This window comes from Ornithorhynchus anatinus, chromosome 1 (assembly GCF_004115215.2).
Source record: "Ornithorhynchus anatinus isolate Pmale09 chromosome 1, mOrnAna1.pri.v4, whole genome shotgun sequence".
In the NCBI taxonomy this organism is placed as follows: Eukaryota; Metazoa; Chordata; class Mammalia; order Monotremata; family Ornithorhynchidae; genus Ornithorhynchus; species Ornithorhynchus anatinus.
In genome coordinates, this window is record NC_041728.1 from 1255278 (window position 1) to 1281741 (window position 26464).

Sequence of the window (26464 nt, forward strand, 5' to 3'; positions counted from 1 at the left end):
ACCCCAGCGCTTAGAACAGTGCTCTGCACATAGTAAGTGCTTAACAAATACCGACATTATTATTATTAGTTCCCCCATCTGTAAGATTGAGACCGTGAGCCCCATGTCGGGCAGGGACTGTGTCCAACCCGAATTGCTCGTATCCACCCCACTGCTTAGTGAAGTAAGCACTTAACAGATGCCACAATTATTATTAAGAAGATTTAGAGCTAAAAGAGAACTGAAGTAGGGAGTCAATTTCGGGCAACTCTCCCTGCTGTTTCGAGGTTTCCTCGCAAAATTCTGCTCCCGTATTCATTCGATAGTACTTATTGAGCGCTTCCTATGCGCAGAGCACTGTACTAAGCGCTTGGAATGGACAATTCGGCAACAGAGAGAGACCATCCCTGCCCACTGACGGGCTCACGGTCTAATCGATGAGAACCTGCCCTGTACGGGCCATCCTTCATCACAGTGTGTGCTCCCTCATCCCCAGCAGCTGCTGGGAGACATTTCTGAGACTTTGGAAGACAGACGTTCAAAGGGAGCGTGTGGTGGCCACAATGGTTTACGGCTACTGTAGCCCACCCTGAGATTGCCCCAGTAATTATAATAATCATCATCATTATGGTATTTGTAATAATCATCATAATAATAATAACGTTGGCACTTGTTAAGCGCTTACTATGTGCCGAGCACCGTTCTAAGCGCTGGGGCAGACACAGGGGAATCGGGTTGTCCCACGTGGGGCTCACGGTCTTAATCCCCATTTTACAGATGAGGGAACTGAGGCACAGAGAAGTTAAGCGGCTTGCCCGGGGTGACCCAGAAGACAAGTGGCAGAGTCGGGATCAGAACGCATGTCCTTGGACTCCCAAGCCCGGGCTCTTTCCACTAAGCTCCGCAGAAATGAGCTGAACAAAGCAAGCGTTGCATAAATACTATTGATCGACTGATCGCCCCCGCCCCTAGATTAGGAAGCCCCAGAAGGCCTGGGAGGCCCCTTCCGCCGGTTCGGCTTGCGGGTCTCCCTCCCCTCCCCCTCCCCTCAGCTAAGCCCCCTTTCCCTCTGCTCCTCCCCCTCTCCCTTCCCGCAGCCCTGTGCTCATTTGTAGATTTTTTTATTACCCTATTTATTTTGTTAATGAGGTGCCCATCCCCTTCATTCTATTTACGGTGATTAAGTTGTCTTGTTTTTGTCCATCTGTCTCCCCCGATTAGACTGTGAGCCCGTCGCAGGAATGGTCTCTATCTGTTGCCGAATTGTCCATTCCAAGCGCTTAGTACAGTGCTCTGCATATAGTAAATGAATGAATCCCCAAGGCCCGACTGCTCAGGTCCGGTTCAATATAACGACAGATGGAAAGGGGTGGCTCAGCATGGCACAGTGGATAGAGCGTGGGGCCGGGAGTCAGAAGGTCATGGGTTCTAATCCTAACCCTGCCAACTGACTGCTGTGTGGCCTTGGGCTCGTCACTTCACTTCCTTGTGCCTCGGTTCCCTCATCTGTAAGATGGGGCTTAGGTCTGTGAGCCCCATGCAGGACGGGGACTGCGTCCAACACCATTTGCTTGTATCCATCCCAGCGCTCAGTGACGATGATAATAATTATGGTACTTGTTAAGCGCTTACTATGTGCCAAGCTCTGTTCTAAGCACTGAGGAGAGTTAGTACAGTTCTTCGTACTGTGCCTGGCACATAGGAAGAGCTTAATAAATAACACGGTTATTGTGGTATTTGTTAAGCACTTGCTATGTGTCACACACCGTACTAAGTGCTGGGGTGATGATACTAGTAATAATGATGATGATGGTATTTGTTAAGCGCTTACTATGTGCCAAGCACTGTTCTCAGCGCTGGCGATACAAGGTAATCAGGTTGCCCCACACGGGGCTCACAGTCTTCATCCTCATTTTACAGATGAGGTAACTGAGGCCCGGCGAAGTGACTTGCCCGAAGTCACAGAGCTGACAAGTGGCGGAGCCGGGATCAGAACCCGCGACCCCTGACTCCCAAGCCCGGCCTCTTTCCGCTGAGCCACGGAAAGATATAAGCAGGTCGGGTTGGCCACGGTCCCTGCCCCATCTGGGGATCACAGTCTCGTACCTCAAAAGACGGAAGGTTCTAGCTAACGAGTGGGCTCCCTTCATCCTCATCAGCACCATCGACTGTGTCGGCGGCTCTTCTAGAGGATAGGGGACCGTCCTCGGGGCTCGGCCAGCAATCCGCAGGAGGGAAAAGGCTACATCTGGAGCTGTACTTCACTGCACCCTTCAAACGTTTCCTCTGCCGTCCCGTTTCGACGACCCTACTTCAGCTCCCCGCGCGGCAGCTGTTTGGTTATCCGACTCTGCTTCATTCCACACCCACGTCTGACACAGTGAAACAGTGGCGGGGTGCGGCTTCGTTCCTCCGATGGTATTTACTGAGCACTTACTGCGTGCAGAGCACTGTATCGAGCGCTTGGGAAAGTAATAATAATAATGTTGGTACCTGTTAAGCGCTTACTATGCGCAGAGCACCGTTCTAAGCGCTGGGGGAGACGCAGGGGAATCAGGATGTCCCACGTGGGGCTCACGGTCTTCATCCCCATTGTACCGATGAGGTCACTGAGGCACAGAGAAGTGAAGTGACTCGCCCCCAGTCACACAGCCGACAAGTGGCAGAGTCGGGATTCGAACTCATGACCTCCGACTCCAAAGCCCGGGCTCTTTCCACTGAGCCACGCGGCTTCCACAGTAAGTACAGTACGACCACAAACGGTTGCGTTCCCTCCCCACAATTATAATTATTGCTAATTTCTGCGGTTGGCCCTTCTGCGGAGCGAGCGGCTTCCCGCCTCCAGAAGCCCGTGGGCCGCTCCCCTTTTCTACGGACGGGGCTACCTGCTGGGCCATCCCACTCCGTCCTCATTCACGCCCGCTCGGCGCGGCTTTGTAGACGAGTAGAGCCGCTTCTTGGAAGGGAAGCAGCGTGGCTCGGTGGAAAGAGCCCGGGCTTGGGAGTCAGAGGTCATGGGTTCTAATCCCGGCTCCGCCGCTTGTCAGCTGTGTGACCCTGGGCAAGTCACCGCACTTCTCTGGGTCTCAGTGACCTCGTCTGGAAAATGGGGATGAAGACTGCGAGCCCCACGTGGGACAACCTGATTACTCTGTATCGACCCCAGTGCTAAGAACAGTGCTTGGCACATAGTAAGCGCTGAACAAATACCAACATTATTATTATTATTATTATTATTATGGGCACCGAGGAGAGCCAGGTGGCAGCCGGAACTCCATCCTCGGTCAGCCCCTCTCTTATCTGCTCTCCCTGCGGCCTCTTGTTCCCTCTTCGCCCACCACTCTCCAACTTTCTCGCCCCTTCCATGTTCCCACCTTCCAGCTCCACAATAATATGAATAAATAATAGTGATAATGATGGAATTTAAGGGGAGCTTACTATGTGCCAAGCACCGGGGTAAACGCAATACCGTCAGCTAATAATGATAACGGTATTCGTTAAATGTTTATTACGTTCTTGTCCCCCATGGGGTTCGGGGCCTAAGAGGAAGGGGGACAGGCATTCAACGCTCATTTTACAGATAAGGAAACAGGAACAGAGAAGTTAAGCGGCTTGGCCGAGGTCACCCAGCAGGCAAGTGGCAGAGCCAAGATTAGAAACCACGACCTCCGACTTCCCGTCTCGTGTTCTTTCCATCAGGCCACACTATTTCTCCACCTTCTGTCATAAGGATCCTCGGCCCGCCCGGGCACATCCCCTATTTAAAGCCTCTCACCTACGACGTTCACGGAGAAAAGAACTATCTGGATTAGGCCGCCTTGCAAAGTGGTAGAAAATCCCACATATCCGTTTAGAAAGCTTAAGGGCACACATCGCAAGCACCTTAGAGCGGCTCTTCTGAGACCGGATTAGATAAATCGGGTGGGATCCCAAGACGTCGGGACATTCAAACTCCGACGCGGCGGAGATAATCAATCGACGGTATTCACTGAACAGGAAACACTGTACTAAGCGTTTGGGAGACTACGAAAGAAGCGAGACGCAAACTTTAGAAATAATACTGGATGAATACAAAGTGCCTCCTGAGCAGCTCATCACGTAAGCGGAAAAACCGATACAAAAACCACCTTTATAAATGAGGCTGAATCCGATTTCTCTCAGGGCGTAATTTGGAATTTTCTGACTTGCGATCGTAAGCTGGAGGGTGGAGCGGAGAGCCTACCCAACAATTGCGTGTGGATTTTTAAAACGCCAGATCGGATCTGAAACGAGAGTAAAATCTGCAGCCGCTTGGGCCTCTCAGGAAATTGTATGTTTCGTACAAACAATTTTAAGACCTCGGCGTGAACCGAGGTTCAATATTAAATCAGTTTCCATAGAAACTGCAAATGCTAAACAAAATGGAAAAATGGCTCTAAAATGGCCAATTACTCTTTCCTCAGACTATAAAAGATACAATAATGGCCAGGTACAGGGTAACATTGCCTCAGCATATCCTGCATTACCAAACTGAAAAACATTTATATTGAAAGGCATTAAAAAGAAGCCATCGTTCTACCGTCTCGTATCCTTGCTAGAACAAAATGTAAAACCATTTTCTTCAGGGTCTGGAAAAATCCAACTTCTCTGTTAGAGTCAGGTGAGGGTTGGTAGCGGAGAGTGTGTTTATTGGGCGCCCACTGTGTTCAATTAAACATCAAAATTAAAATGATTATTTTTAACGCCCTGGGCTGCGGGCTTGGGCAAGGACAAAACAGTGAGGTGACGGGTTCCCCGTCCACAAGGAGCTTACACTCTAGTGGTTCGCTCACATCTACTCTGAAAGGGATGTGAGAAGCAGCGTGGCTCAGTGGAAAGAGCCCGGGCTTGGGAGTCAGAGGTCATGGGTTCGAATCCCCGCTCTGCCGCTTGTCAGCTGGGTGACTGTGGGCAAGTCGCTTCACTTCTCTGGGCCTCAGTGACCTCTTTAAAATGGGGATTAACCGTGAGCCTCACGTGGGACAACCTCATGACCCCGTATCTCCCCCAGCGCTTAGAACGGTGCTCTGCACATAGTAAGCGCTTAATACCAACATTATTATGTTGGATTGTAACTATAATAACCTGTTTCTGCCTCTCAATTCTTCCCCTCAAACCTCTTGAGAGAAGTAGAATATCTGTTCATTCTGCCAGGCCTCCTCAGTGGTCGGGGCCCGCCACTGGCATACGGAGCTTGACATGAATGGCGGGATCCTGGAATGCCGCGTCTCCAACCTCTGACAGTCCCTCCGGGATCCACGCGCTTATCAGAGAAGCAGCGTGGCTCAGTGGAAAGAGCACGGGCTTTGGAGTCAGAGGTCATGAGTTCACATCCCAGCTCTGCCACTTGTCAGATGTGTGACTGTGGGCGAGTCGCTTAACTTCTCTGGGCCTCAGTTCCCTCATCTGTAAAATGGGGATAAAGACTGTGAGCCCCACGTGGGACAACCTGATTCCTCTGTGTCAACCCCAGTGCTTAGAACAGTGCTCTGCACATAGTAAGCGCTTAACAAATACCAACATTATTATTATTATTATTATTATTATTAATAAATATGACCGAGTGAATGAACGCTCTCCAGAAGCAAGGCCTGGGCTAAATTTGGGGCTGGGCAGATCACGAAGGAATGCATTGGGCTGGACGCTTCTGGTCCATCCAGGACTCAATCTCACGTTTTATTTTTTTTAAATGGTATTTGTTACGGGCTTATTCATGCACTTATTTATTGAGCGCCTACTGTGTGCAGAACACTGTACTGAGCGCTTACTATGGGCCAGGTACTGTTCTGCGCTGGGGTAGACATAAGGTAATCAGTTTGGACACAGTCGCAAGGGTCCTCTAGACTCTATGCTCATTGTTGGCAGGGAACTCGTCTTCCAACTCTGTTACATTGTAATTTCCCAGGCTCAGTGGAAAGAGCCCGGGTTTGGGAGTCAGAGGTCATGGGTTCAGATCCTGATTCGGCCGCTTGCCAGCTGTGTGACTTTGGGCAAACCACTTAACTTCTCTGTGCCTCTGTTACCTCATCCTGTAAACAGGGGATGAAGACTGGGAGCCCCACGTGGGACAACCTGATCACCTTGTATCCTCCCCATCGCTTAGAACGGTGCTTTGCACATAGAAGGACTTAACAGATGCCATAATTATTATTATTACACGGTGAATGTTCAACAAATACAACTGACTGATTTCCAAGTCAACGTTCGGTCCCTGTCCGACTAATTGAATTTGGGAAGTTTGATCAAATCCTGTCGATTCTACCTCCTTTAATCCACGGCAAACAATAATACAAAATTTGTTTTTCTTCAACAATTTGTCATATAAAGTCAGAATCTTACATATGTAACATTGTTTTCCAGGACTAATTTTTCACAGGCCTGGGAGTCAGGAGGACCTAGGTTCTAATCCCGGCTATGCCACTTGTCTGCTTTGTGACCTCGGGCAAGTCTCTTTACTTCTCTTCAGTGACCTCATCTATAAAATGAGGATTAAGACTGCGAGCCCCATGTGGAACATGAACTGTGTCCAACCCGATTACCTCGAATCTACCCCAGAACTTAGGACAGTGCCTGGCACATAGTAAGCACTTAAATACCATTTAAAAAAAAAAATTCATCTTCTGCAACCTATTCTCCTTTAGTTAGTAAATTTCTAGTTGCGTTTTGAATTCTGCCTTTGGCCAAGCTGCCCGTGTGGTTCTCAGGGCCAGATCTTTCGGTCATTTGGAACCAGTTCCACATTCCCCACTTTCAAACGTGAAATACTGAACTCTCGTCTACCGGAGTGGCTCCGGGGGTGGTCTGGGTAAGAGGTCTCCCATTTTCCTGAAAGCAAAGGTGGGGTGAGCCCACATCTGTTACCGAATTGTCCATTCCAAGCGCTCAGTACAGTGCTCCGCATAGAGTAAGCACTCAATACTATACGAATGAATAACCTGCCTCACTAGTGTCTGTCTGTGATCCCAAGAATAACGACAAGGGAGAGATTGGCACTGATGGGCTCCACCTGAGGACAGGTGGTTGCCGGCCCGCGGGGGCAGAGCTTGGAGGGAGGAGTGGCCTTCTCTTCCCGATCTACCCAGTAACGGGCCAATAAATGACTGCCCCGTGCAGCCACAGCTGCGACGCCTAAAGTAGATAAAAGGCGGTCGCTTTGAAGGGCCAAGAAGCGTGCTGAGGGAAGAAGGCAGGACGGCAGCATTCGAGCAGGTGGAGAAACTGCAGAGAAGAAGCAGGAGAAAGCAAAAGCGGCATTTGGGGGAAATGGCGTGCGGAGGAGGCTCGCGGCGGCCCGGGTCGCCAGGAACGTCTCCCAGCCTTCTGCTGTGGGATTGGCAGAACGGGCTCCCTCGACCAGCAGACTGGTACGTGGTGGAGTGAGTGAGGGTGTGTACGTATCACTCCTTTGCACGTTGCTAAAACTAAGTGGAAACCTCACCACGGTAAGCTTGGTGGCTGTTGGTGTGGTCTGACTCTTCTACGTGTCACCGAGGCTACTCCGCTCCAGGAAGGTCCTCGTTGGCACGAGAAGGGGGGGGGGGGGGGCCTTGTGAGAAAATGGTCTCGTACGCACTTAGGTTTTCAAAATCCAACAAACGTGGCGGGTTAGGTGGAAGGGACTTCACTGTAATGATATTAAAAGAACAGCGTAAAATGCTCTAGTGCTGAATACAATTAAAAAAGTGACAGGAGGATTTTTTTTTTTAAGACCACAACAGATCTATGTTTACTCCCCAGGATAGTTATGCATTTCAAAACTAAGTGGAACAGCAAAAACAACCTGCATGCTGTAATTACTTTCTGTGTTTTGAGTCATTTTGATTCACTGTCTTGAACTACTAACAATGAATTAAAACTCTTCCAGGCTCTCCTAGAGCATAAACGCCACCAAGAAGCCTTTCCTGATGAATCCCCAATCTTCTGGGACATGTCATCCCATCAATTATCATCTGGGGAGAGGAGGGGCAGAACAGCACTGGAAAGGGCAGGGAGGCAGAGAACTGTGGGTAAAGGTTTAAGTGCTATGTGTCAAGCACTATTATAATAATAATAATAACGTTGGTATTTGTTAAGCGCTTACTATGTGCAGAGCACTGTTCTAAGCGCTGGGGTTGACACAGAGGAATCAGGTTGTCCCACGTGGGGCTCACAGTCTTCATCCCCATTTTACAGATGAGGTAACTGAGGCCCAGTGAAGTGACTTGCCCACAGTCACACAGCTGCCGAGTGGCAGAGCCGGGAGTCGAACCCATGATCTCTGACTCCAAAGCCCAGGCTCTTTCCACTGAGCCAATAATTACGGTATTTGTTAAGCACTTACTACGTGCCGGGCACTGCCCTAAGCCCTGGGGTGGATGCAAGATAAATAGGTTGGACACAGTCCCTGTCGCAATTGGGACTCACAGTCTTTTCCCCCCCGCTTTCCAGATGAGGGAACTGAGGCCCAGAGGATAATAATAATGTTGGTATTTGTTAAGCGCTTACTATGTGCAGAGCACTGTTCTAAGCGCTGGGGTAGACACAGGGGAATCAGGTTGTCCCACGTGGGGCTCACAGTCTTAATCCCCATTTTACAGATGAGGGAACTGAGGCACAGAGAAGTTAAGTGACTCGCCCACAGTCACACAGCCGACAAGTGGCAGAGCTGGGATTCGAACTCATGAGCCCTGACTCCAAACCCCGTGCTCTTTCCACTGCGCCACGCTGCTTCAGAGGAGTGAAGAGACTTGCCCGAGGTCACGCGGCAGACAAGCGGAAGGGCCAGGATTAGAACCCATGACCTTCTGACTCCCGTGCTCTATCCATTAGGCCGTGCTGCTTCTGCTGAGGTAGAGACAAGATTATCAGGACCCACGTGGGATTTACATTCTGAGCATGAGGGAGACCAGGTATCGAATCCCTCTTCTGTGCCTGAGGGAACCGCGACACGGAGAAGTTAAATGACTTGCCTAAGGTCACACAGCAGGGAAATGGCAAAGATGGGATTTGAACACGGGTGCTCCCACTCCGGGGCCCGAGCTCTTCCCACTAGGCCACACTGCTTCCTCAGACCAACGAGATTACCGACGTCCATGGGGGCCAGTTGATCCACGAACTACCTCTGTCCTCCGCGGTTCGCTCTGGGCAGCCAGAGAGCCGATGTGGTCGGGCCGGGCCCGCCTCGGTTTCCCTGGGGGATTCAAACCTCGATCCTTGGGAAGCAGCGTGGCCCAGGGGAGCACGAGGCCGGGAGTCGGAAGAAACTGGGTTCTAATCCCGGTTCTGCCGCTCGTCTGCTGTGTGACTCGGGGTAAATCATTTCACTAGGCCTCAGTTACCCCCTCTGCAAAATGGGGATTAAAACTGTGAGCCCCATGAGGGAAATGGACTGTGTCCGACCTGATTAGCTTATATCTACCCAGTAAATGCCTGGCACGTGGTGAGCGCTTAACACACACCGAAAAAACCCAATATACTCGCGACCTAGGCAGCTTCTGCGGGGCCTCGAAGACGTATCGTTCTCGTCCTGGGAGAGCGGTGTCCCTCCGGTTCCTCCCATCCCGGCTTTTACGACTTCCGTAAATTTTTCCAGAAGACCCCGACCCAATCCTCTGGCCCTCGCGTTGGCGGCCAAAAGCGCTCCTCTGCCCACCAGCAGTCTCTCAGCGGTCCAGAATCAGGAATCCCCCATAATGTGGCCACCTAACCCCAACCCCGCACCACACCCGACTGCTACTCTTTAGGGAGCGGCGTGGCTCAGTGGAAAGGGCCCGGGCTTGGGGGTCCGAGGTCATGGGTTCGACTCCCGGCTCTGCCGCTTGTCAGCTGCGTGACTGTGGGGGAGTCACTTCCCTTCTCTGGGCTCGGTTCCCTCATCTGTAGAACGGGGATTAAGACTGTGAGCCCCGAGTAGGACAACCTTATCACCTTATATCCCCCCCCACCCCAGCGCTTAGAATAGCGCTTTGCACATAGTAAGCGCTTAAAAAATACCATTATAGAGAAGCAGCGTGGCTCAGTGGAAAGAGCAGGGGCCCGGGAGTCAGGAGACCTGGGTTGTAATCCCAGTTCCATCACTTGCCTGCTTGATGTCCTCGGGCAAGTGGCTTAACTTCTCTGTTAAGATTGTCTCTGTTGCCCAATTGTCCATTCCAAGCGCTTAGTCCAGTGCTCTGCACATAGTAAGCGCTCAACTACTATTGAATGAATATCAGGTTAGAGAAGCAGCGTGGCTCAGTGGAAAGAGCCCGGGCTTTGGAGTCAGAGGTCATGAGTCTGAATCCCAGCTCTGCCACTTCTCAGCTATGTGACTGTGGGCGAGTCACTTCACTTCTCTGTGCCTCGGTTACCTCATCTGTCAAATGGGGATGAAGGCCGTGAGCCCCACGTGGGACAACCTGATTCCCCTGTGTCTACCCCAGCGCTTAGAACGGTGCTCGGCACATAATTAGTATTATTAGGTTGTCCCACATAGGGCTCACAGTCTTCATCCCCATTTTACAGATGAGGAAACTGAGGCCCAGAGAAGTTAAATGACTTACCCAAGGTCACCCAGCTGACAAGTGGCGGAGCTGGGATTCGAACCCAGGACCTCTGACTTCCAAGCCCGGGCTCTTGCCACTGAGCCACGCTGCTTCTCATCCTAAGGACCCCCTGACTCCTGCGCGGGCTGGACTCCCTCAGGCCCCCTGCTCATCCCGGCCACCCTCAGCCCCCCACCTGCCTCCGTCTCGCCTGTCTCGCCACCCACCCCGGCCCCCATCTTACCTAATAATAATAATAATAATGTTGGTATTTGTTAAGCGCTTACTATGTGCCGAGCACTGTTCGAAGCGCTGGGGGAGATACAGGGTCATCGGGTCGTCCCTCGTGAGGCTCACAATTAATCCCCATTTGACAGATGAGGGAACTGAGGCCCATAGAAGTGAAGTGACTCGCCCACAGTCACACGGCTGACAAGTGGCAGAGCTGAGAGTCGAACTCATGACCTCTGACTCCGAAGCCCGGGCTCTTTCCACTGAGCCACGCTGCTTCCCCTGCTTACCTCTGGCCTGGAACGCCCTCCCTCCTCAAATCCCACAGACAATCACTCTCCCTCCCTTCAAATAATAATAATGACACTTGTTAAACACTTACTATGTGCCAAGCACCGTTCTATGTGCTGGGGGAGATACCAGGTCATCAGACTGGCAGACTGTGGGACTCACACTCTTCATCCCCCTTTTCCAGATGGGGTCACTGAGGCACAGAGAAGTGATTTGCCCAAAGTCACACAGCTGACACGTAGCGGAGCTGGGATTGGAACCCACGACCTCTGACTCCCAAACCCATCCGGTCCTAATAACGATGGCATTTCGTTCGTTCGATCGTATTTATTGAGCGCTTACAATGTGCGCAGCACTGGACTAAGCGCTTGGAATGGACAATTGGGCAACAGAGACCATCCCCGCCCATTCCTTCATGCAGTCGTATTTATGGAGCGCTTACTATGTGCAGAGCACTGGACGAACTGCTTGGAGTTTACAATTGGGCAACAGAGACGATCCCTGCCCAACAATGGGCTCAGGGTCTAAAACAAAAGGAGTAGTCTGGCGCAGATATCCCCCAGATAAATAGAATCATAAATATCTACACCTCATTAATGAACTAGAGGAATAATAATGTTGGTATGAAGCGGTTACTATGGGCCGAGCACTGTTCTAAGCGCTGGGGGAGATCCAGGCTCATCAGGTGGTCCCACGTGAGGCTGAGTCGTCCCATTTTAGAGATGAGGTCACTGAGGCCCAGAGAAGTAAAGTGACTCGCCCACGGTCCCCCGGCTGCCAAGTGGCAGAGCTGGGATTCGAACCCATGACCTCTGACTCCCAAGCCCGGGCTCTTGCCACTGAGCCACGCTGCTTTTTTTTTCTAATCTCCCCCCAGCGCTTAGAACAGTGCTGTGCACATAGTAAGCGCTTGGGAAGCAGCGTGGCTCAGTGGAAAGAGCCCGAGCTTGGGAGTCAAGAGGTCATGGGTTCGAATCCCAGCTCTGCCCCTTGGCGGCTGTGGGGCTGTGGGCAAGTCACTTGAGAAGCAGCGTGGCTCAGTGGAAAGAGCACGGGCTTGGGAGTCAGAGGTCATGAGTTCGAATCCCGACTCTGCCACTTGTCAGCTGTGTGACTGTGGGCGAGTCACTTCACTTCTCTGGGCCTCAGTTCCCTCATCTGTAAAATGGGGATGAAGACTGTGAGCCCCCCGTGGGACAACCTGATTCCCCTGTGTCTCCCCCAGCGCTTAGAACAGTGCTCTGCACATAGTAAGCGCTTAACAAATACCAACATTATTATTATAGTAAGCGCTTAACAAATACCAACATTATTATTATTATTATTAAAATGGGGATGAAGACTGTGAGCTCCACTATTCCCCCGTGTCTCCCCCAGCGCTTAGAACAGTGCTCTGCACATAGTAAGCGCTTAACAAATACCAACATTATTATTATTATTATTAAAATGGGGATTAACTGTGAGCCTCACGTGGGACAACCTGATGACCCTGGATCTCCCCCAGCGCTTAGAACAGTGCTCGGCACAGAGGAAGCGCTTAACAAATACCAACATTATTATTCATTTCTCTCTGCCTCGGTGACCTCATCTGGAAAACGGGGATGAAGACTGGGAGCCCCACGTGGGACCACCTGATGACCCTGGATCTCCCCCAGCGCTTAGAACAGTGCTCGGCACAGAGGAAGCGCTTAACAAATACCAGCATTATTAAATAATTTAAATTATTACAGTAAACGATGATGGGGATTATTAGTGATTGTGGCGTCGGAGGCCCTCGGCCTGCGCAGTCCTCACCTGGCAACGCCATGGAGCCGGTGGAAGAAGGACCGGCCCGGCCCTTGGGGCTCCCTCGGCCGGGTGGGGGAGCCCCCCTCTTTCACTCCAAACGGGAAGCAGATCCTCCCTTCCTCCCGTCCAAACGGGAACGACTCCCCCTTCCCACCCTCTTCCCACCCTTCTCCCCGAAGGCCCCCAACGGGCGCTTCCCGGAACGTCCCTCCGCCTCCCCCTTGTTCCCCGCCGGACCCCAAAGGCGGCAGCACCGCCGGACCCCAAAGGCGGCAGCACCGCCCGGGCAAACCATTCCCCCCCGGGGGGGAGGGGGCGAGAAGGGAAGTGTCCCCGCACTACGCAGAAACGGCGTCCTGAAGAACGGTCATGGCGTCGATTTCTTGGAAAAATAAGAAGGGAAAGAATCCTCCTCAGGGTTTCCTCGGGGGAGGGGCGGGGGGATTTCGGGGAGGGCGGGGGGGTGGGTCGTCCCCCCCCGCGGAGGGATGGTAGGGTCCGGGGCAATATGGCGGGCGGCGGCAGGACCGGCCCAGCGGGCGGTTGAGGAGGAGGCGGCGGCGGCGGCGGCGGCGGCGGTGGTGGTGGTGGTGGTGGTGGTGGTGGTGGTGGTGGTGGTTTGGTGCTTTGGCCCCGCGGTGGGTTCCGGGCCCTCGGCCCGCATCGTCCGCCCGACATGAGCAACATTTACATCCAGGAGCCGCCCACCAACGGGAAGGTGGGGTCACCCGGAGGGGCCGGCCGGGCCGGGAGGGGTCAAGCGGGCCATCCCCCTGCCGCAGAGCCCCTTGCCCCATCCCGCCCTCGCTATCGCAGCTCTCTTTTTTCTGGGGGGAAAATCGTTAGATCATTTTCAATGATCATTAAATCATTAGAATAATAATAAGGGAAGCCGGCCTATTAAGTCATTAGAATAGTAAATAATAAGGGAAGCCGGCCTCTTAAGTCATTCTATTAATAATAATAAGGGAAGCCGGCCTCTTAAGTCATTATGTTAATAATAACAAGGGAACCCGGCCTCTTAAGTCATTAGAATATTAATAATAGGGAAGCCGGCCTCTTAAGTCATTAGAATATTAATAATAATAAGGGAAGCCGGTCTGTTAAGTCATTAGAATAATAATAATAAGGGAAGCCGGTCTCTCAAGTCATTAGAATAAGAATAATAATAAGGCAAGCCGGCCTTTTAAGTCATCAGAATAATAAATAATAATAAGGGAAGCCGGCCTCTTAAGTCATTATGTTAATAATAATAAGGGAAGCCGGCCTCTTAAGTCATTAGAATAATAATAATAATAAGGGAAGCCGGCCTCTTAAGTCATTATATTAATAATAATAAGGGAAGCCGGCCTCTTAAGTCATTAGAATAATAATGATAAGGGAAGCCAGCCTCTTAACTCATTAGAATAATAATAATAACGGGGGTGGTGTTTATTAAGCGCCTGCTCTGTGCCAAGCACTGCGCTAAGCGCTGGGGTGATGAGGTTGACCCCCGTGGGGCTCCCAGTCTTCATCCCCATTTTAATAATAATGATGATAATGGCATCTGTTAAGGGCCTAAATAATCATAATGATGATGATGGTATTTGTTAAGGGCCTGCTTTGTGCCAAGCACTGCGCTAAGCGCTGGGGGAGACGCAAGGTGATGAGGTTGTCCCCCGTGGGGCTCTCAGTCTTCATCCCCATTTTAATAACAATAATATTGATGATGATAATGGTATTTGTTAAGGGCCTGCTTTGTGCCAAGCACTGCGCAAAGTGCTGGGGTGATGAGGTTGTCCCCCGTGGGGCTCCCAGTCTTCATCCCCATTTTAATAATGATAATAATGATGATAATGGCATCTGTTGAGGGCCTAAATAATCATAATGATGATGATGGTATTTGTTAAGGGCCTACTACGTGCCAAGCACTGCTCTAAGCACTGGGTTGATACAAGGTGATGAGGTTGTCCCACGTGGGGCTCTCCGTCTTCCTCCCCATTTGAATAATAGTAATGATGATAATGGTATTTAAGGGCCTAAATAATAATAATGATGATAATGGTACTTAAGGGCCTACATTATAATAATAATAATGATGATAATGGTATTTAAGGGGCTAAATAATAATAATAATTATGATAATGATATTTAAGGCCCAAATAAAAATAATAATGATGATGGTATTTGTTAAGGGCCTACTATGTGCCAAGCACTGTTCTAAGCGCTGGGATAGGCACAGGGGAATCAGGTTGTCCCACGTGGGGTTCACAGTCTTAATCCCCATTTTACAGATGAGGTAACTGAGGCACAGAGAAGTGAAGCGACTTGCCCAGAGTCACACAGCCGACAAGTGGCCGAGCCGGGATTTGAACCCATGACCTCTGACTCCAAAGCCCGTGCTCTTTCCACTGAGCCACGGCACTGTTCCAAGCACTGGGGGCGGGGATCCAAGGTGATGAGGTTGTCCCCCGTGGGGCTCCCAGACTTCATCCCCCTTTTAACAATAATAATGATGATGGTATTTATTAAGCACCTACTATGTGCCAAGCACTGTTCTAAGTGCTGGGGGGGGGGAGACACAAGACGATCAGGTTGTCCCACGTGGGGCTCATTGAGAAGCAGCGTGGCTCAGTGGCAAGAGCCCGGGCTTGGGAGTCAGAGGTCATGGGTTCGGATCCCCGCTCCGCCACCTGTCACCTGTGTGACTTTGGGCAAGTCACTTCACTTCTCGGTGCCTCGGTGACCTCATGTGTAAAATGGGGATGAAGACTGGGAGCCCCACATGGGACAACCTGATCACCTCGAATCCCCCCAGCGCTTAGGACAGTGCTGGGCACATAGTAAGCGCTTAACACATACCAACATTGTAGTAAGCACTTAGCGTGGCTTAGTAGAAAGAGCATAGAGAGAGTGGAAAGAGTACATATTTACTATTCTGTTTATCTTATTAATGATGTGTATCTATAATTATGTCTATATCGATGGTAATAATAATAATGATGGTGTTTGTCCAGCGCCTGGAGAATGCTCAGCACATAGTAAGCGCACAACGTGGCTTAGTGGAAAGAGCACGGAAAAAGTACATTTTTACTATTCTGTTTACCATATTAATGATGTGTATCTATCTACAATTCTATCTATATTGATGATAATGTTGGTGCTTGTCCAGCGCTTAGAACAATGCTCAGCACCTAGTAAGCGCGTAACGTGGCTTAGGGAAAGAGTGGAAAGAGTACATATTTACTATTCTGTTTATCTTATTAATGACGTGTAACTATCTATAATTCTGTCTATACTGATGGTAATAATGATGATGATGCTTGTCCAGTGCTTAGAACAATGCTGAGCACCTAGTAAGCGCTTAATGTGGCTTAGGGAAGGGGTGGAAAGAGTACATATTTACTATTCTGTTTATCTTATTAATGACGTGAACTATCTATAATTCTATCTATACTGATGGTAATAATGATGATGGTGCTTGTCCAGTGCTTAGAACAATGCTGAGCACCTAGTAAGCGCTTAATGTGGCTTAGGGAAAGAGTGGAAAGTGTACATATTTATTCTGTTTATCTTATTAATGATGTGTAACTATCCATAATTCTATCTATACTGATGGTAATAATGATGATGGTGCTTGTCCAGTGCTTAGAACAATGCTCAGCACCTAGTAAGCGCTTAATGTGGCTTAGGGAAAGAGTGGAAAGAGTACATATTTACTATTCTGTTTATCTTATTAATGACGTGTAACTATCTATAATTCTATCTATACCGATGGTAATAATGATGATGGTGCTTGTCCAGTGCTTAGAACAATGCTCAGCACCTAGTAAGCGCTTAATGTGGCTTAGGGAAAGAGTGGGAAGAGTACATATTTACTATTCCGTTTACTTATTAATGACAAGTAACTATAATTCTATCTATACCGATGGTAATAATGATGATGATGCTTGTCCAGTGCTTAGAACAATGCTCAGCACCTAGTAAGCGCTTAACGTGGCTTAGTGGAAAGAGTACATATTTAGTATTCTATCTTATTAATGGCGTGTATCTATCTATAATTCTATCTATATTGATGACGATAACGATGATGGTATTTGTCCAGCACTTAGAACAGTGCTCAGCACACAGTAAGCGCTTATCGTGCCTCAGTGGAAAGAGCCCGAGCTTGGGAGTCAGAGGTAGATACAGGGTCATCAGGTTGTCCCACGTGAGGCTCACAGTCTTCGTCCCCATTTTCCGGATGAGGGAACTGAGGCACCGAGAAGGGAAGTGACCCGCCCACAGTCACCCAGCTGACAGGCGGCAGAGCCGGGATTCGAACCCATGACCTCTGACTCCCAAGCCCGGGCTCTTGCCACTGAGCCACGCTGCTCCTCGCTGAAAATAACTGTTCTAAGTTATTTATGGAGATCACTCCATTTGTAAATTTTTTTTTTTCTCTCTCCCTTTGGAGGTAAATTTGGAGGGCTCCCTGGGAATGTGCCTCTGGGTTCTTTTGTTCTTCCCATCACTTAGTATAGTGTGTTTGTTTCTATTGGGTGCTCAATAAATACTGCACTGCCTTCTCTTGGGTGCTCGATAAATACTGCATTGCCTTCTCTTGGGTGCTCGATAAATACTGCATTGACGTCTATTAGTGCTTAATAAGTGCTGAATTTGCTTCCGTTGGGCACTCGATAGATCCTGCAATGCTTCTCTTGGGCACTCAGATAAATCCTGCGGTGCTTGTATTGGGCGCTCAATAAATAGGTTATTTCCTCTATTGGGTGCTCAGTATATCCCATGACTGCGCTGCCACTGGTGATCTGTTCTAGTGCAAATGATCGTTTGCCCGCTGTTGTGCCGGTGGAGGAAATTCATTTGGTGCCTGTCATTTCCCCCCTTCCCCTCCCCTCGGCTAAGCTCCCTTTCCCTCCGCTCCTCCCCCTCTCCCTTCCCCTCATTCATTCAATAGTATCTATTGAGCGCTTACTATGTGCAGAGCACTGGACTAAGCGCTTGGAATGGACAGATCGGTAACGGATAGAGACCCTGAGCACTGTGCTCATTTGTAGATATTTTTATTCCCCTATTTAGTTAATGAGGTGTCCATCCCCTTGATTCTATTTATCGCGATTAAGTTGTCTTGTTCTTGTCCGTCCGTCCCCCCCGCCCCGATTAGTCCGTGAGCCCGTCAGTGGGCGGGGATTGTCTCTATCAGTTGCCGAATTGTACGTTCCGAGCGCTTAATACATAGTAAGCGCTCAATAAATACCGTTGAATGAATGAGTTTGGCGCGGCCGATGTCCGTCTTTGGCGATTCCAAAGGTTGGGTGTTCATTCGTGTCACTGGTATCGTTGGTGGCTTGGATTCGGGCCGAACAGACGGTTTCCTTGAACAAGAGAATCTAAACGGGGCTCTTTGCTCTCCTCGCTTTCTTTCCCACCTCTTGGCAGTGAGGGCCTTCTGGTCCCTTTTTTTCTGTCTCCTGGCAGCCCTAAAGTTGCTCTCTCCCACAGTCTACTGATGGCTTTGGAAACATTTTTTCCGCTTTTTTAAAAAAACTTGGTAGTAATAATAATAATGTTGGTATTTGTTAAGCGCTTACTATGCGCAGAGCACCGTTCTAAGCGCTGGGGGAGTTACAGGGTCATCGGGTTGTCCCCCGTGAGGCTCACGGTTAATCCCCATTTTCCAGATGAGCGAACTGAGGCGCAGAGAAGTGAAGTGACTCGCTCACAGTCACACAGCTGCCAAGGGGCAGGGCCGGGATTCGAACCCGTGACCTCTGACTCCCAAGCCCGGGCTCTTGCCACTGAGCGGCGCTGCTTCTCCGAAGCGCCTAATAATAATAATGATAGGACCTAGAATCTAGGTCCTTGTGACTCCCAGGCCCGTGCTCGATCTACTAGACAGCTTGCCAGCTGTGTGACTTTGGGCAAGTCACTTCACTTCTCTGGGCCTCAGTTCCCTCATCTGTAAAATGGGGATTAAAACTGCAAGCCCCACGTGGGACGACCTGATCACCTTGTATCCCCCCCCCCAGTGCTTAGAACAGTGCTTTGCACATAGTAAGCGCTTAACAAATACCACCATTATTATTATTTCTAGACCCCGCTGCGCCTAGGCTTCTGCTTCCTCCTAGAATCCATCAGGTTCCTCATTCGTGCGAAGCCTAGACCCTCGTGTTCTTCTCCGGGTGTCCGATCGGCGGGGTGACAGTCCCCACTCTCTGCAAAACGTCCCGGTTTTCTGGCGGCGGCGGAGGGTCTGCCGACGGGAAGCCCACCGTTCTGTCGCTCCGCCGTTCTCTGCGGCGTCTGGCGAGGCTTGGGCGGTTTCACACGCTTCCCCCTTTCGTAAATATTCCCGTAGCTTTCGCGTCCGGCTCCTCGGGGTGGATGCCGGTCGATCGAGTCTCTACGTCGTCCGCCGCTTGTCCGATCCTTCTGGCCGTACCCGGCCTGTTCCGGTGTGTGATCGCCGTATCTGATTGTTGCCGAATTGTCCATTCCAAGCGCTTAGTACAGTGCTCTGCACCTCGTAAGCGCTCAATAAATACTCTTGAATGAACGGATGGATCATTCCACTCTGTTGTCGGCACATTCCGCGCTGCCTTGATTGTAGCCGTTGCCTGGGGTGATGCAAGTCTTCTACCGTTTTTCTGTTTCTTTTTTTTAAAAAAAAAAATGGAAATTAAGCATTTACTGTGTGCCCGGCACTGGACCAGATGCTGGGGTAGAAACAAGTTTCGCGGGTTGGACACCGTCCCTGTCCCCCACGGGGCTCTCGCAGTCTTCATCCCCAGTTTACAGATGAGGTAACCGAGGCCCGGAGAAGTGGAGTAACTGGCCCAAGATCTCGGAGCGGACGAGTGGAGAAAGTGGGATTAGAACCCAGCTCCTTTTAACTTCCAGACCCCGGGCTCTATCCACGAGGTCCGCCCTGCTTCGTATCTTGGCATCTTCCGTGGCATCGAGTGATTGTACCGCATGACAGTGGTGCCCTTCCTCTTTATCCCCACCGATTCTGGGCCGAGAAGGGCCCAATTCGGCTGCCTGTTTGCCGGGCTCCAGCCCGACACCCTCACACCCCGAGACAATAATGATAATAATAATCTTGGTATTTGTTAAGCGCTTACTGTGTGCAGGGCCCTGTACTAAGCGCTTGGGAGATGCAGGGTCATTCATTCGTTCGATAGTATTTATTGAGCGCTTACTATGTGCAGAGCACCGTACTAAGCGCTTGGAATGGACAGATCGGTAACAGATAGAGACGGTCCCTGCCCTCCGGCCGGCTCACGGTCTGATCGGGGGAGACGGACGGACGAGAACGATGGCGATAAATGGAATCGAGGGGAAGAACGTCTCGTTTTAAAACAACAGCAAATAAATAGAATCAAGGGGATGTACATCTCATTAACAAAATAAATAAGGTGATGAAAATATATACAGTTGAGCGGACGAGTACGGCGCTGAGGGGATGGGAAGGGAGAGGGGGAGGGTCATCAGGTTGTCCCACGTGAGGCTCACAGTTCATCCCCATTTGACGGATGAGGTCACTGAGGCCCAGAGAAGTGAAGTGACTCGCCCACGGTCCCACAGCTGCCGAGTCGCAGAGCCGGGATTCGAACTCATGACCCCCCGACTCCCAAGCCCGGGCTCTTTCCGCTCAGCCACGCTGCTGTCGCTTGGTGTGATAGCGACTGTTCGGACCGGAGGAAGGGAGAGTGGACCTATTTTTATTTTTGGAACCGACCGCTGTCGGGTCTGCCAGATTATGCCTGGCCGCTGCGTGTTTTAGAGAAAGCACAACTGCCGCGTAATAATAAGGTTGGTATTTGTTAAGCGCTTCCTATGTGCAGAGCACTGGGGGAGATGCAGGATCATCAGGGTAATAATAATAATGTTGGTATTTGTTAAGCGCTTACTATGTGCCGTTGTCCCACGTGAGGCTCACGGTTAATCCCCATTTTACAGATGAGGGAACTGAGGCACAGAGAAGCGAAGCGACTCGCCCACAGTCACCCAGCTGACGAGCGGCAGAGCCGGGATTCGAACCCACGACCTCCGACTCCCAAGCCCGGGTTCTTTCCACTGAGCCACGCTGCTTCTCCAACAGATACCAGTAAAAGAGAGGGAGAGAGAGAGAGAGATGACAAGTGGCACCTCGTGGATAGAGCAGGGACCCGGGAATCCGTCGGACCTGGGTTCTGATTCCGCTCTACCGCTTGTCTGGGTGCACCTGTTGGGAACGTTAGCCCCTGCGTTAGTGGAGAGCAGACTGGGCCCAACCTGTTCCCAGAGCCACATCCCCCTCCTATTAAATATATAAATTCTTGTTGTTTCCGGGCCCCCGATCAGCTGGATCTTTTTCGTGGAGATTCGCACTGAATATCCACTTCAACTCTCCTTCCAGGTTTTATTGAAGACGACGGCCGGCGAGATTGACATCGAGCTGTGGTCCAAAGAAGCCCCCAAAGCATGCAGGAACTTTATTCAGCTTTGCATGGAAGGTAACGGTCGCGGCCTGCGCCAGCAGGAAAGCGGAAAATCGGTTTCCCCGGGTTCTTGAGCGGACGAGGGAACGTGGCAACCGCCGTCCGTCTTTCGAGGCTTCTGGCGGGCAGCCTGCTTGAACCTCCCCTTGATTCTCTTAATTAATAAGTAATCCCCTTGATTCTATTTCGATTAGCGTGGCTCGGTGGAAAGAGCCCGGGCTTGGGAGTCACGGGTCATGGGTTCTAATCCTCCACCACTTGTCTGCTGTGGGACCTTGGCCAATCACTTAACTTCTCTGTGCCTCAGTTACCTCCCCTGTAAAAATGGGGATTAAAAAAAAAAAATGTGAGCCCCACGTGGGACATTCTGATTACCCCGTATCTACCCCAGTGCTTAGAACAGTGCTCTGCGCATAGTAAACGCTTAACAGATACCATCATTATTATTTATTGTGATTATGTTGTCTTGTTTTTGTCCGTCTGTCTCCCCCGATTAGACGGTGAGCTCGTCACCGGGCAGGGATGGTCTCTATCTGTTGCCGAATTGTATATTCCAAGAGCTTAGTGCAGTGCTCTGCACATAGTAAGCGCGCAATAAATGTTATTGAATGAATGGAAGTAGGAATCCAAGTCTGAAACTACACATATTCACTTATCAAATGTCAGTGTTCCACCCTGCCAAGTGGAAAGGTTGCTATCTAAAGAATGCTGGTAAGGTTTAGGTGATTTCAGAAATAATAATAATAATAACGTCGGTATTTGTTAAGCGCTTAGGGAAGCAGCGTGGCTCAGTGGAAAGAGCCTGGGCTTCGGAGTCAGAGGTCATGGGTTCGAGTCCCACCTCTGCCACTTGTCAGCTGGGTGACTGTGGGCGAGTCGCTTCACTTCTCTGGGCCTCAGTTCCCTCATCTGTAAAATGGGGATTAACCGTGAGCCTCACGTTGGACAACCCGATGACCCTGTATCTCCCCCAGCGCTTAGAACAGTGCTCTGCACAGAGTAAGCGCTTAACAAATACCAACATTATTATTGTTATCACTATGTGCCGAGCACTGTTCCAAGCAGTGGGGGAGATACAGGGTCATCAGATTGTCCCACGTGAGGCTCACAGTCTTAATCCACCTTTTACAGAAGACGGAACTGAGGCACAGAGAAGTGAAGCGACTTGCCCACGGTCACCCAGCTGCCCAGTGGCGGAACCGGGATTCGAACCCATGACCTCTGACTTCCACTGAGCCACGCTGCTTCAGTAGAAGCCGGGGAGAAGTATTTTCTAGTTACGACGTCCCCTAGGTAAAAAACCTCCGACCCGAGCATCACAGTCATGGTGTTGTGTCCTGGAGTTTTTCCAGGATTCTGGAAGTGATACTTAAGAAATGCGGCACATAGAAATATATCTATTTTGATTAGAAATTCCAGGGACGAGACACAGAGAACCAAGTCAAGAGGCCCTTGAACTGTGGATTCCTCCCCTTGGCTCTGCCCGTAAACCGCATTGTCAAATGCGGTATCTGTTGCCGACTTGTTCATCCCAAGAGCTTAGTACAGTGCTCTGCACATAGTAAGCGCTCAGTAAATACTATTGAATGAATGAATGAATGAATGAATTGGGTTGAAGTTCACCACGACCGTGGCGGGCCGGGTTTCCCCGGGTCCCCGTCAGTGGGGTTGGGGCTCCGCTCTCCGCTCTCCCCTCTGCCCCCGTGACCCATTTGCCTGGATGTGGTTCCGGGATTCCCTGCCGCTCTGAGAGGGACTGGGATGCTGTGGGTCTTGGACCTTCCACTCCGTGCCGGTGCCTGGCGGGAGTAGGGAATCCGAGGATCCGAAGAGAAGCAGCGCGGCTCAGCGGAAAGAGCCCGGGCTTGGGAGTCAGAGCTCATGGGTTCGAATCCCGGCTCTGCCATCTGTCAGCTGGGTGACTGTGGACGAGTCACTTCGGGGAAGCAGCGTGGCTCAGTGGGAAGAGCATGGGCTTTGAAGTCGGGGCTCATGAGTTCGAATCCCAGCTCTGCCACTTGTCGGCTGTATGACTGTGGGCGAGTCACTTAACTTCTCTGTGCCTCGGTTCCCTCATCTGTAAAATGGGGATGAAGACTGTGAGCCCCACGTGGGACAACCTGATTCCCCTATGTCTACCCCAGCGCTTAGAACAGTGCTCGGCACATAGTAAGCGCTTAACAAATACCAACATTATTATTATTATTACTTCACTTCTCTGGGCCTCAGTTCCCTCATCTGTCAAATGGGGATTAACTGTGAGCCTCACAAGGGACGACCTGACGACCGTGTATCTCCCCCAGCGCTTAGAACAGTGCTCTGCACATCGTAAGCGCTTAACAAATACCGACATTATGATTATTAATCCCTGCTGGGTGACCCTGGGCAGGTCACTTATCTGTGCTTCAGTTCCCTCATCTGCAAAATGGGGATTCGATGCCTGTTCTCCATCCTGCTTAAACTGCGAACCCCATTTTGGCCCTCGTCGGCTTGTATTCATTCATTCAATAGTATCTAGTGAGCGCTCACTATGTGCAGAGCACTGTACTAAGCGCTTGGAACGTACAATTCGGCAACAGATAGAGACGATCCCTGCCCACTGACGGGCTCACGGTCTAATCCGGGGAGACGGTCTACCCCGGTGCTTAGTACAGGGCTTGGCACATAGTAAGCGCTTAACAAATACCACAATTATTATTATTACTATAATAATTGTGGTATTTGTTAATACCACAAAGCACATAGTAAACACTTAACAAATACCACAATTATTATATTCCCCCAATAATAATAGTATGGTTAACTATATATTATATAACTATAATATAACTATATTATTATTATATAATAATTGTGGTATTTGTTAAGCGCTTACTATGTGCCAAGCACTGTTCTAAGCACTGGAGTAGCAGCGTGGCTCAGTGGCAAGAGCCCGGACTTGGGAGTCAGAGCTCATGAGTTCGAATCCCAACTCCGCCACTTGTCAGCTGTGTGACTGTGGGCGAGTCACTTCACTTCTCTGGGCCTCAGTTACCTCATCTGTAAAATGGGGATCAACTGTGAGCCTCACGTGGGACGACCTCATTACCCTGTATCTCCCCCCGCGCTTAGAACAGTGCTCGGCACATAGTAAGCGCGTAACAAATACCAACGTTATCAGAGAAGCAGCGTGGCTCAGTGGAAAGAGCCTGGGCTTGGGAGTCAGAGGTCCTGGGTTCGAATGCCGGCTCTGCCACTTGTCAGCTGTGTGATTGTGGGCAAGTCACTTAACATCTCTGTGCCTCAGTTCCCTCATCTGTAAAATGGAGATTAAAAGTGGGTAAGCCCCACGTGGGACAACCCGATGACCCTGTATCTCCCCCAGCGCTTAGAACAGTGCTCGGCACCTCGTAAGCGCTTAACAGATACCGACTTTATTATTATTATTATTACAAGGCAAGCAGGTTGTCCTACATGGGGCTCACAGTCTTAAGCCCCATTTTACAGATGAGGTAACTGGAGCACAGAGAAGCGAAGTGGCTAGGCCAAGGTCACACAGCAGACAGATGGAGGCGGGATTAGAACACACGTCCTCTGACCCCGAAGCCCTTGCTCTTTCCATTAAGCCACGCTGCTTCTCAGTAGTTGTAGTAAAAAACGGGACCGTCAGCCCTAAGCTTTGATTGCTTTATGTCTTTCACAAGTTGTTGCCCGTTGCCTTCGTTATTGCGTTATCGTGAGTTCACGCATAGCAAGCCTGAGATCTCAAGTCGGGAAATCAAACTGAGGGATGATGTCTTGCATTAGCTAAAAGATTCTTTTCAACAGAGTACTTTCACCTCAGTTATTTCATCCCTGTGAGGCAGCAGTGACTCTCCCCATGTTCCAGATGAGGCGACTGAGGCCCAGAGTTGTCAAGTGACTTGCTCGAGGTCACCCAGGAAACCCAGGGATTCAGACCCGGGTCCCTCGACTCCGAGTCTGTGCATTTTACACCATGTCACGCTGCCGCCGGTGTTATGATACCGATAAACATTCCTGGCTCCCCTTTTCCGACCTTGCCCCTCCCCCTCCCTCTCGCTTATTTCGGAGGTACGGTGAGCATAAAATTGCAATAGCACAGAGCCCTTTACGTTCTTTGGAAGAAGGAGCTGTACTGGCATCGTTCCCGTAGGTTGTTCTAATGAAAGATTCCAACTGTTTTCTTTTCAGCCTATTATGACAACACCGTGTTTCACAGAGTCGTGCCCGGCTTCATTGTGCAAGGGGGCGATCCCACAGGCACCGGAACGGGTGGAGAATCGATCTACGGAGCCCCCTTCAAGGTGCGACCGGTTCCTCCCGGGGTTGGGTGTCTTAGCGGCGGGTGGCTCTACTTCCCGAGGCCTCTGAGGGCCCCGACTCTCCCCTTCGGGTCACCGTCGTCCTCTGTGGAGAAAAGAGAGAAAAAAGAACGTGGTGGGGTTTTAGGAGGGAAAAAGGGAGAGAACCGGGGTATAGGAAGAAAGATAAAAGCCCCAGATAGCGGTTAAAACATCCGTCTCTCTCTGCTCCCGTTCCCAGCCTGGAGCCGCCGAGCCGCTGATTAGACTGTGAGCCCGTCGTTGGGCAGGGATCGTCTCTGTCTGTTGCCGAATTGTCCATTCCAAGCGCTTGGTACAGTGCTCTGCACATAGTAAGCGCTCAGTAAATACTGTTGAATGAATGAGGGGAGTGGTGAGGTCGGTCGGGCTCTGTGAGAGTTGAGGAAGAACCTGACCGATCCCGGAAAAGGCTGCTGTGATGGGCTCCGTGTCCTTGGTCTACGCTTTGGCTCCGGGGGACGGGTCTCCGGAGACCCTGCAGCTCTGTTTTCTGGCACCCGGATGGGAGATTCCGGGCAACCAAGGGCCAGGGCTGCCGAGGAGGGAGCTGCGAGTCACCGCGCCGCGGGCTGGTCAGAGCCCGCAGCGGTATTCCATCATTCGATCGTATTTATTAAGCACTTAGAGTCTGCAGAGCACTGTACTAAGTACTTGGGAAAGTACAGTACAACAATAAAGAGTGACAATCCCTGCCCGCAGCGAGCTCACGGTCTAGGGGAGGGAGACAGACATGAATACAAACAAACAGACCGATACAAATAAATAAAATTACAAATATATATACACATAGGTGCTATGGGGGCAGGAGGGTGGGGGAAGAGCAAAGGGAGCGGGTCGGGGCGACGCAGAA

General features: G+C 50.5%; 2 protein-coding genes across 2 annotated transcripts in view; one reads left to right on the top strand and one right to left on the bottom strand.

The window, feature by feature from the left end:
- The window catches only part of SREK1IP1 (SREK1 interacting protein 1), a 29327-nt gene extending 16324 nt beyond the window's left edge, over window positions 1–13003 (bottom strand). The window contains exon 1 of the mRNA XM_029069439.2: window positions 12816–13003. Coding sequence (XP_028925272.1) covers window positions 12816–12828 — 13 coding nt within the window. The 5' untranslated portion in view covers window positions 12829–13003. The remainder of the gene's footprint in view (window positions 1–12815) is intronic.
- Window positions 13004–13420: 417 nt separating this feature from the next.
- Window positions 13421–26464, top strand: part of CWC27 (CWC27 spliceosome associated cyclophilin) — a 152424-nt gene continuing 139380 nt past the window's right edge. The window contains exons 1-3 of the mRNA XM_029059282.2: window positions 13421–13527; window positions 21190–21286; window positions 25463–25575. Of these exons, the coding sequence (XP_028915115.1) occupies window positions 13486–13527; window positions 21190–21286; window positions 25463–25575 (252 nt within the window). The 5' untranslated portion in view covers window positions 13421–13485. The remainder of the gene's footprint in view (window positions 13528–21189; window positions 21287–25462; window positions 25576–26464) is intronic.